Source organism: Xiphophorus maculatus, chromosome 19 (assembly GCF_002775205.1).
Source record: "Xiphophorus maculatus strain JP 163 A chromosome 19, X_maculatus-5.0-male, whole genome shotgun sequence".
NCBI classification, from domain to species: domain Eukaryota; kingdom Metazoa; phylum Chordata; class Actinopteri; order Cyprinodontiformes; family Poeciliidae; genus Xiphophorus; species Xiphophorus maculatus.
In genome coordinates, this window is record NC_036461.1 from 6,163,164 (window position 1) to 6,173,857 (window position 10,694).

Here is a 10,694-nt window from a genome sequence, read left to right on the forward strand (position 1 = left end):
AGATGGCAGTGTATGGTTCGACATGATGTGTATCAACAACACCCATAATAAACAGTTAAAATTGTTTTATTGATACCAAGAATGTTATTTCCAGTTCTAGATAATGGGAGACACTCTTTCACAAGATGATAAAACAAAGTAAAATGAGTAATACTTTTAAAAAAACGGCATTTTTATAATTATTTATACCCTTTTCAGTAATTAATGGAAAAACCTTTATTGACTTTACAACAATCAGTTCCTTCTTATAATTGATGACTAATTTTTGCAAAGTTTTAACTGGTAATTTTACAATTTATCCTTGGTAATCAGCTCAAAGTCTATGAGATTGGAGAGCCTCACTGCCATAACCCCAATCACATGTGTTAATTTTCTACCAGTTTAAAGTCCAAATAAAAGATTACTTTAAACCTAAATCTGTCTTGTGCATAAACAATTTGGTGCTTAACTGTATACAAAAAAATTGTTTTAGAGGCAGTGAAGCCAGGCATGCTTGCAGTTCAGTATTTACAGAATAACCTGTTTGTGAATCTTTCAGTGGAACAAGACTCCAAATTATTCACAAAAATTTCTTCATGGTTACATATTTTTAAGTGGAACATGACTTCAATTTATTTGCAAAAAGAAAATTCTTATCTAATTAACAATTCGGAACATGACTACAAATTATTCGCAAAAAATCCCCCTTTTTATGAATTTTTATGTGAAACTGTGTGTATTAATGCATATTTGGTTATGAGTTGAAGTTACAAACGTTTCTTCTTCTTTTTTTAGAAATAGCCCTCAAGTATTTGTGGATTTTAGCTATTCAGTCGGTTGTGGTCCGTAATTCCTGTGAAAATTTGTTTAGTGAAGTGACCGCTGACCTCTAAAATGTAAACTATCTCATCCATTACTTAATTTGTTATGGGAATGTTTTTAATTAGGTTTGGCTTAAAAATGGGATCTTAAAAGTTCACCAAAACCTTCTGTTGGTAGCTGTAAAGAGGTGTTAAAGTCAGACAATCATGGAAAATGCTGTGATTAACTAAGTTTGACATAAAAACTTACTGAAACCCTGTAAAGCACAATCAATTGATGTTGTTTTAAAGAAAATACATCAACTGGCTTCTCTAGAGCTTAAACAGTGCAGTTACTAGTTGCTGGAGGGGTTAATAACTCTCCCCATGAACAAGAGGCAGTTAGTGACTTCGTGGTATATGAAGAAGAAGAACGGCCTGTTGATGACGAACATCCTGGGCAGAGAGTAGGGAATGATGCCGATTGTGGTGCTAGCCGCCGCGGTCGTTCCCGTCTCGTCCACCTCAACCACAGCTTTGTGCAGCACCTGCGGGTTTCACAGCAGGGACAAACATCGTTCAGGTGGGAATATTTGTCTGTAAACAGAGCGGATGTCCTTCTCAGGACAGTACGGATGGACCCGTACTGTCCTGTCCTGACAGAACACCGGCATTTAGCCGCTCACTGGTTACATAGTTAAACCGCTGTTTTAACATTAGCTAGCTGCTAGCATGTTAGCATACTACAACGGTTTATCGCAGCGTGATCAAATAAGTTATTTTCTATCAAACTGACATTAGTGAATGATTCATATGAGCACTAAATGAAGGTAACTGGATAAATGACGAGAGAAAATGGCTCAAACGTCAGTGACAGGTGTTTTTTTGTTTATTTCTTTTTAACGGAAGGCGACCTGCGGAGCAGAGTGGCTGCTGACGCAACGTGACGTCGACTGATAATCTCTCCAAACGTGGTTAAAACATGGAGAAATTTCTAACTCACCTCTGAGATTTTGAGGCCTGGTTCCATGCTGAGGTGTGTAAGGTTCGCTGAACTACCGAACAGGTTAGTCATGCCCATATCTGGAAGAAGATGCTGCAGGGAATATTCCTCCGCCATCTTGAATTTTGGCATGTTGACTTCCAGTCTCCTGCAAACAGAACAAGACACTTAACGTTCATACCTTAAGGGGTTTTTTTTTTAGCCCCGATCCAAAAATCGGGCTTATTCAACGTTGTCTTGGCCCGATTATCTCAGCCTGTGGGTTTTTTTCCCTGACTGGGAGCGAGAACGCAGCCTGTTGAATGTGACAGCTAGCCAATCAGAAAGCGCGGTGACGTAAGAACGGAGGGAATCCCAAATAGTTGTCATGGCAACTGAGAGTCCGGTGGACATCGGAGGTAATATGTGGAAATGTTTATTACTATATGTAAAGGTCATTTTTATATATGTTTATTATATGTGGTTATGTTTATTCAGTTTAAAATGTTTACTACGAAAAAACATAACTCACCTCCACATCATAGTGCAGCAAATAGAGCGGCGGCTGTTGGCGCGCAAGACAACCGAGAGAGTCCGGTTAAAGGATTTTCAAAATAAAAGACCCTTCAGACTCAAATAATACATAAAACGGAAATGATTTCTTGCGCCCGGTGCCAATTGGTCCACGGAGCAGTACCGGTCCTCCGGAACAATATCAACAATTTGTACTCGATGCACAAATTGTTGATATTGTTCAGGGATTCAAGGATTTTTATTGTCATACCACCTGCCACCAGGGGCTCCCCAACGTGTCCCCAGCCCCAGGCCTGGCTCCAGGGTGGGACCTCATGTACGGGCCAGTACAACCACTGTTTCCAATGGTCGTATTCATCATAAGGGATCTTTGGGCTGCACTTGGTCTGGTTCCTAGGACCTGTCTGCATTGGGTGGCTCAATCAGAGGCATGAAGCTCCGACAGCAAGACTCCTAGGATCACTGGGACACTAAACCCCCCCCACCACGATAAGGTGGCAGCCCATGGAGGGGACATGTAAATGTGTGTATGTATGTGTATATGTGGGTATGTATGTGTATATGTGTGTATGTGGGTATGTATGTATATTAAGTAACTTATTAATTATGTAAGAAAGAGGGAAAGAACGTTGTTTTTTAACATAAGGAAACCAGCACAATGAGGTGGTAAGCATATTCTGACTTTTGGTCCACTTGTGAGGTGAAATGTACTTTTTAGTTTTTTAAAGTTTTTTTGGGCTCTAATAAAGTTTTTTAGGCTCTAGTGGCCGTTATTTAACAGGTTGAACAGGAAATTGGGAGGAGAGAGAAGGGAATGACATGCAGCAGATTCCCCAGGACTGGGAATTGAACCCAGGTTGACAAACAAAACCTATAAGTAACATCCTAAACAAAACATAATTTGCAGTCTTACTATAAAGCTGGTTAAAAAAATAACTTAATAAGGCATTTCTTAGCCCCTCTTTCTTCTCTTTTATACAAGCAGACAACACATGAGCTCAACAACACAAAAGTTTTATATTTATTACAAAGTATTCATCTAAGAATTGATTTCTTCCTGTAATGGAAATGATTTCTGATTAAGTTCTCTGTTTTCATACTTTCATGAATTGTTCTTCCTTTTTCCCTTTTCTACATGGTTTTCATGTTAAATTGCACTTTTTTGTTGTAGAAATCATTACTATTAAAAGAAGAAATTTTAATTCTTAAATCAATACGTTGCTATAAAAATTGAGCTGAGTGTTGCGGCACTGTGCCGTCTCCCACTAAAACAGCAAAGAGAAAAGGGCTAACGTACAGCTAATTAATTTAATTTGACAAGTTTAACAATAAAGCTGCACATATGTTTGGGGTTTCTTCAAATCATTTGGGGGCAATTTGCAGTGACCAACTGACCTGACCTACATGTTTTAGGAGATGTGGGGGGAACCGGAGCACCCGGAGAAAACCCACGCAAACACGGGGAGACCATGCAAACTCCACACAGATGGTCTCTGTGAAGATGCAGCGCTAACCGCTGCACCACCGTGCTGCCCACGTTTTTTCCAATTGGGTTGGGAAGGGATCTATTTTCTAGTTTGTCAATGGGGGATACAAATTTTAACATTTTAAATTTAATCTTGATGGAGTGTCGCATGGCGCCCCGTACACAGAGGGTACGACCTCCATGCGTTTGATTCCAGTCCTTGGTTCCTCTCTTGCATGTCTTTCTCCTCTAAATATCAAAATCAAGAACATTAGACATGTTCTTGATTTTGGGGTTCTTCACTCTTTTGGGGTTTTTTTTGGCTTCTTCAATCGCAGAGTTTTTTGTATTTTTTTCCAAATCGAAAATTTAGATTTCTTTTTTTTACCATCCTGCATGGCTTCAATATCTGGATTTTCCAAATCTTCCAGGATGGTTTCTACAGAGATCTCAGTCTCTTCCGTGGATTCCGGATCCGAGGAGCAACCTGATAAGGTTTCTCCGGAGAGTTCCTCCTCCGAAGAAACCTCTTGGCTTAAAACTTTACCCAGGTCGACCTGGCTCTGCAAGTCTTCCTCCTTCTCTTGGAAAACTGTGATGGGTTTTGGTTGGAAAAATTCTGTCTCAGCTCTCATAGTGTCAGGCAGCAGTAGATCCTCTACTGCTCTTTGCATATCATTTTTCAAACAACTTGTCTCTTGCTGGTATTTCTCTGCTTGTTGTTTGAGAGAAGTGACATCTGTTTCATACCGACAATGTAGTTCCTGGTACAAAGTGTTAACTTTCTCCAACTCAGCCTGGGTACTCTGTAATTCCATAATGTCTGTTTCATACCTACTTTTTAACTCCTCGTATGAAACACGAACTTGATCAAGTTCCTCACTAAGCCTCACTTCATAACACTTTTGTGTCTCGGCCTCCTGCCTCAGCCGAGCAACGTCTTCTTCATACTTGGATTGCAATTCCTCGTGGGAAGTCTGGAGTTCGTCCAGTTCTTTTTGGAGGGCCTGACTTTTTTCTCTCTCCGCCTGTATTTCAGCTACAAATGCTTCCTGGCTGAGAATGTGGGCCACCTTCAATTCCACAAAGTCCTGCTGCAAGGGCTTCTTCTTCTTGTATTTCACATCATTGTGAACCTTGGAAGCAATGACCGCAGCATTAAGGACTGCTGGGTCACTGAACTTCTGTACTCTCTCAAGTTCCCTCTTTGCCTCTTTGGCCTGGTTGATAAACATTTCTTTGAGACCTTTCTGCCTTTTTAACTGGAGTTTCGTCTCTTCCAGTTCTGCCTCCAGGTGGGCCAGTTTCTGGTTGTCTTCAAATCTTCCGGCGCTCTCCATTTCCAGAAGGGAGCTGAGTCTTTGGATTTCCCCGGGTAAGGCATTCGGATGTGCAGGAGGGAACCTGGCTTGGGGGTGTAAGATATTTGGGTGTGCAGGAGGGAACCTGGCTTGGGGGTTTTGCTGGACTCCCCTTCTTGCGTTTGGTCCCATCATTCCACTTTGGTATCTTGGCGTATGATAAGACATTTTCTCCTAAATACAATCACTAAAATCGTTGATTGTTAAACTACCTGAGTGGTCGATCTGAAAGAGCTTTGCGTCTGAACTGGTCAGAGATATTGCAAGCAATGAAAAATATGCAGAATTGTGTTGCATACAATTCTGCAGTTGATGACATCACACACGGCATCGCCAGTGACATCACAGAGTCTTCCTTTGCTGGTGGTGTGACATCATTCCAACACCAAATATCTCACTCTTTATTCTTGTTTACATTCAAAATAGTCCATGACTCACTCGTTTTTATCCCATATATCAGGGGCGTCAAACTCTGAATGTTCATGAAGGGCCTGTTGTGCCAGATCGTATTGATAAAAACAAATTCAATTGTTAAAATATCAATAAATAGGTGTTTCAGCATTCAGTAAGTGTTTCTTAAAATAACATAATATTGAACATCTTTTCACACTAATCAGTCCGTCCAGGATTTTGATTGTTTTTGTGCTTTTCTGCAATCAACATCACAGTTTTTGTGGAGCTAATTTAGAAATATTTGTAAGGAATTTTTACGATATTTGCGCTAATATATGATGTTAAATGTGATCTTTTATTAATCGCTCTATCGGTCATGGACTATAACTTGACTTCAAGGAAGGCTGAGACGGCAGTCACTTGCACCCAAATGTTTTTGGCCAATTTTGAGAAAAAATGTGAGGATCTGATTTTTGTGTGAATTCTGCAGTTATTGGTGAAAAACCGGAGGAGCCTATTGCTATAATTTGGAGTTTAGAGGGCCACAAAAAAAGCAATGGTGGGCCAGATTTGGCCCTCGGGCCTTGAGTTTGACATACGTGACACATATGATAATCTCGAGAAACTTTTTCAAAATATACATTGGGAAGTTAATTTTGCTTGTTTAGTCAAACATTTATTTATTTTTTTATAGTGGAAAAAGAGAGTGGGAAAGAAAATTTATAATAAATAGATGTAAACAACATGGAAAAGTAAAAGATAAAAACTATAACTATTGATTTATAAATCTTGTTGAAAGTTGGTTAGGATTGATTTAGCCTCGTTTTTAATATCAGGCTTAAGACTCAAAAATTGTAAACGAGTAATAGCTGTAAGGTATTAGCATTGTTGTGGCTTGTTTACTGTTGTTAGGAACTGCCTACCAAGATGGCTGTCAGTTAAAACAAAGAATGTTGTCATCTATATTTTCAGTATGTTTCCGTTAGCTTTTTAAAGGCACAATGTAGTTCTTATCATTAATAGTTTCTAGTGAGAAAATAAATGTGTGTATTTTTTATCCGGTTTCAACTGTAAATAACCTTTTCCAAATTTTAATCTTCTAATCAAAGTTAAATTACACGTTATCACAAAACTGTTCAGTTAAAATATCAATAACTTTCGAGGACTAGAAGCAAAGTTTAGTGCTTTAATTACTAATTAAACACAAAAAAGACAAAAAAAATTTATTGTGAAAACCGCAAATTCACATATGACGACCAAGCAAGAATTTCACAGTATGAACTTACGTTTTGCGGAGGTCTTTGACCCAGCTCAGGAACTTCTCGGCACTGATCTCATCATCAATCACAGTGTAATCGATACCCTTGTTTGGCAGCAGGATAAGCATGGAGACGCCTTCCTGGTATGGCAGCTTCAGCAGTCTGGCTCCCAGGGGAATATCCTCCGCAGTGTAGAACTTGTCCTCTTTAACCATCATGGGAACTTGCAGTATATTGTAATTATCGATGTAAAAGGGAGCGTCTCTGGTCAAATCGGAGTTAAAAGGCGACTGCCAGGCACCTGGATTGGGGACAACACGGTTAACTTGGATGTAAATAGTTAAAGTTAGTCTCAAAAACAAGTCAATATTTTTTATTCTGCAATGGAGTGTTAGGGCCATGCTAATAAAATAATAATGAAATAAGATTATGATAGTTAAGTCATAAAGTTATGAAAATAAGATCAAAATAATAGGAGAATAAAGTCATAATATGATAATAAGGTTGAATAAAGTCGCAGTAATAAGAGAATAAAGCCGAAATAACAGAACAAGATAGAAAAGTATTAGAATAAAGTCATAAAATGGTAAAGTCAAATTAGGTCAAAACAATAGGAAAACAAAAATGCATAATATTACAAGAATAAAGCCATAATAAAAGAATATAGTCAAATAAGGTTAAAATAAAACAATAATAAAGTCATATAGCATTAATAAAGTCATAAAATTACAAAAATGAAGTTGAATAATATGAGAATAAAGTCTCAATATGAGGATAAGTTTGAAATAATGCAAGAATAAAATCACAATATTATTGCTTTAGTCTGGTAATATAACTATCGTATTATTTTGACTTCTCATATTTTTTCTACTTTATTCTCGTAACTTAATTTTTTACTTCTTATTTATTTCTGAGTAGGGTCCTAATACTCTGTCATATTCATTACCTCGGAAGAAAATGCTGTTGATCAGCAGCAGCTGAGTCGTTTCATCAAGTGAGGAAATCATTTCGGTAATTTTATCCTGCGTCTTCTGCCTGATGTATTCGTTTACGTAACTGACGCTCCCTTTCGTGTCCGCAAAGTCCACGCTTTTAACGTCGGCGTGGAAAAACGTCCTTAAATTGTCCTCAAACACATTCCGGACCTCCACCTGCTGACGGACAAAAAGCGCCATGTTTTGGTCCAGTTTCAGAGAGCCGTTCTGCGCGATGTTCTCCTGAAGGAGCTGGAAAAGCCTCGGGATGAGCTGCGGCTGGGCGGCCGACTCCAACTGCTCCAAGTTCAGCACCCTGAGGATCTCCTGGTGCGTCACGCCGCCAGACGCCATCAGCAGGGCGGCGAAACTGGTGGATATGCTCAGAGGAGAGAAGAAGACGTTGTTGTCGTGGTGGCTGGATATTTTTCTGTAAAGGTTCATGGCGAAGTCCATGTTCTTGTAGGAAAGATCGGAGATGGTGACGTTTGGAGGCTCTGCTTGATGGACAGGAGCCAGGTAGCACAAGCAGGTTAGCAAGAAAATAAACGGCATTTCCAGTTTGTGGGTTCCCATAGCTGGAGCTTGGAAAGGTTTGAACTCTGAACCTGAAAGATGTTTTAATTGCAAAAATACAGAATATTACCAAGTGTTTTCGTCTAGTCACTCTTACTTTGAAAAAGCTTCCAGTGTTGTAGCAAGTTTAGCAAATTAATTACACTGCAAAAACACAAAATCTTGCCAAGTATTTTGGTTTAGTTTCTAGTTCAAATATCTCAATACACTTGAAATAAGACAAACCTTAAGGAATTATTGACTTAAAACACACACGTATATCTGAAATGTTACTTGTAAGATAGTTTTGTTTTCTTTTAAGTTTGCTAATATATTTGCACTTGCAACTCCAAATACTTGGTGAGAATTTGTTTTTGCAGTGTGGACAAATAAATATAGAAACTAAAAATAAGACAAATATGCGTGAAATAAGACAAAACTTGTAAAGGAATTATTTTCTTGAAAATACCTCCTATATAGTCCTGAAAAGTTACTGGTAAGTTTTGTTTTATGTCAAGTGTATTTACAAAACAAACCAGATCAAAACGCTTTGTAAGAGTTTGTGGATTTGTAGTTAATTAATTAGCTAAACTTTATAACAAGCATTTTCAAAGTAAAAATGACATAAATCCTGTTTTTATTCCTCAGAATTAATAGACCACAAAATGCAAAACCTGGGTGACTTTCTTTTTATAAGTTTTCAATCAACAAATTCCTTCAACACAAATTCTTTTAATTTTTACATTGCAAAAATAAAAATCTCACCGAGTGTTTTTACTGCAAATATTTTAGTTTTATCTTATTTAAATTGTACTAGCTTACAAGTAACCTTTCAGTAAGATATGAGCTTGATTAAATAATTATTGAATATTGATAAATATTGGCAGATTTTGTTCTTATAACAAAACATTTTTTACATGTTATAAGTTAAAATCTGCCAACTAGAACTAGTACTTTGTACTTAAATCAAGCTCCTGTATTTTACTGAAAAGTTACTTGAAAGTTAGTTTAAGTAACTAAACTTGGTGTGTAGTTACTGTTTAGTTTAGTTAGTGTTTTTATTTCAAGTGTGCCAAGATAAGTAACCAAAATACTTGGTAAGATTTTGTGTTTTTGCATCGAATGACCCCATATATTTGCTAGACATAGGAGCCTATTTAAAGTAAACAATCCACTAGCATTTTTTTTCATTTATAACACTGGAAAATGAATTATTAGTTGAACAATTTGCCAGTGGAAATAGTATTTTTTAAATCAATATTCAACAATTATTTACTATAAACAGGCTGATATTTTACTGAAAGTTACTTGTAAATTATATTTGTTTAATTTCAAGTATATTACGACATTTTCACTAGACAAAAATACTTGGTAAGGCAGTTCATCTGAATTAATTCTACATTTATCACAACAGAAAAACTGTAATTTTGCGGCAAAATGTACTCCTAGCCCAACTAGCCACCATACGTACCTTTCGGCTCGATCCAGATGAGTTCTGTAAACTGCTTCTGTTATTTGGGGAAACAAAGTACAAGTATGTTCTTCTGGTTACATATTAACTACAACAAAGTTTTAGGGGGGGAGAACTTTCACCATCATTGTCCCCATTACTCATAAATGACTTTGCTGTGATTTACACCTGATCAGGGGCGGATCTACATGGGGGCTAAAGGGCTCAAGGGCCCCATGTAGAATTATGTCCTTAAAACTATCCTTAGAAAAATGAATCACTTGTTTGATTAGAAGCCTATTTCACACCAAATCTTAAAAAAAATTTGTTGGTCTACTTTGTAGTGCAAATATCTTGTCTTATTTCAAGTGTACTAACTTACAAGTAACTTTAACGTAAGAAACGAGAGCTTGATTTAAGTAAGTAATTACTTAATATTGATTAATAAGTAAAATAGTCAAATTATTATTAACATTTTCTGGGTCCACCACTGCACCTGATATTAGTATTTATCATATTGGGTTTGTCTATGTTGGGTTTGCCTCAAAGATAGCCAACTTATCTGCAACTTTACATAGGAATTATCCAGTGTCAGTATTTTTGGCAGGCATTTTGTTACTGCATGCAAATTAATATTAAAGCTCACAACTTCCCCCATTAAATAAAATGTCTAAATTTGACTTATTTGTTGTTGATAAGAAGGAACATTATCTGCAGACGAAGCCCATTTCTGCCAAAACAAAACTAGACATAAAAGCCCAACCGGAAGTCATAAATTCGAAGAGGTTATTATGAGATTCAAAGTCAGAATTATGAGGTACGTAATCATTTTGACTTTCTAAGTCATCATTTTGACTTTTTGTCTACTGCTGTTACCGTAATACACCATGTATTCTTGAAGCTAATCTTTAATATAAGCTAACGTTGACTGATTTGTGTCTT

General features: G+C 37.3%; 1 protein-coding gene across 1 annotated transcript; it reads right to left on the reverse strand.

Moving 5' to 3' along the window:
• Window positions 1–50: 50 nt before the first annotated feature.
• LOC102221377 (protein Z-dependent protease inhibitor-like) lies at window positions 51–9,875 on the reverse strand. Its single transcript, XM_005801110.2, has 5 exons — window positions 9,774–9,875; window positions 7,720–8,355; window positions 6,801–7,074; window positions 1,783–1,930; window positions 51–1,327 (listed from the first exon to the last, which is right to left on the reverse strand). The coding sequence occupies exons 2-5, from the start codon at window positions 8,321–8,323 to the stop codon at window positions 1,136–1,138; spliced, it is 1,218 nt and encodes a 405-aa protein (XP_005801167.2). The 5' UTR covers window positions 8,324–8,355; window positions 9,774–9,875; the 3' UTR covers window positions 51–1,135.
• Window positions 9,876–10,694: the final 819 nt, after the last annotated feature.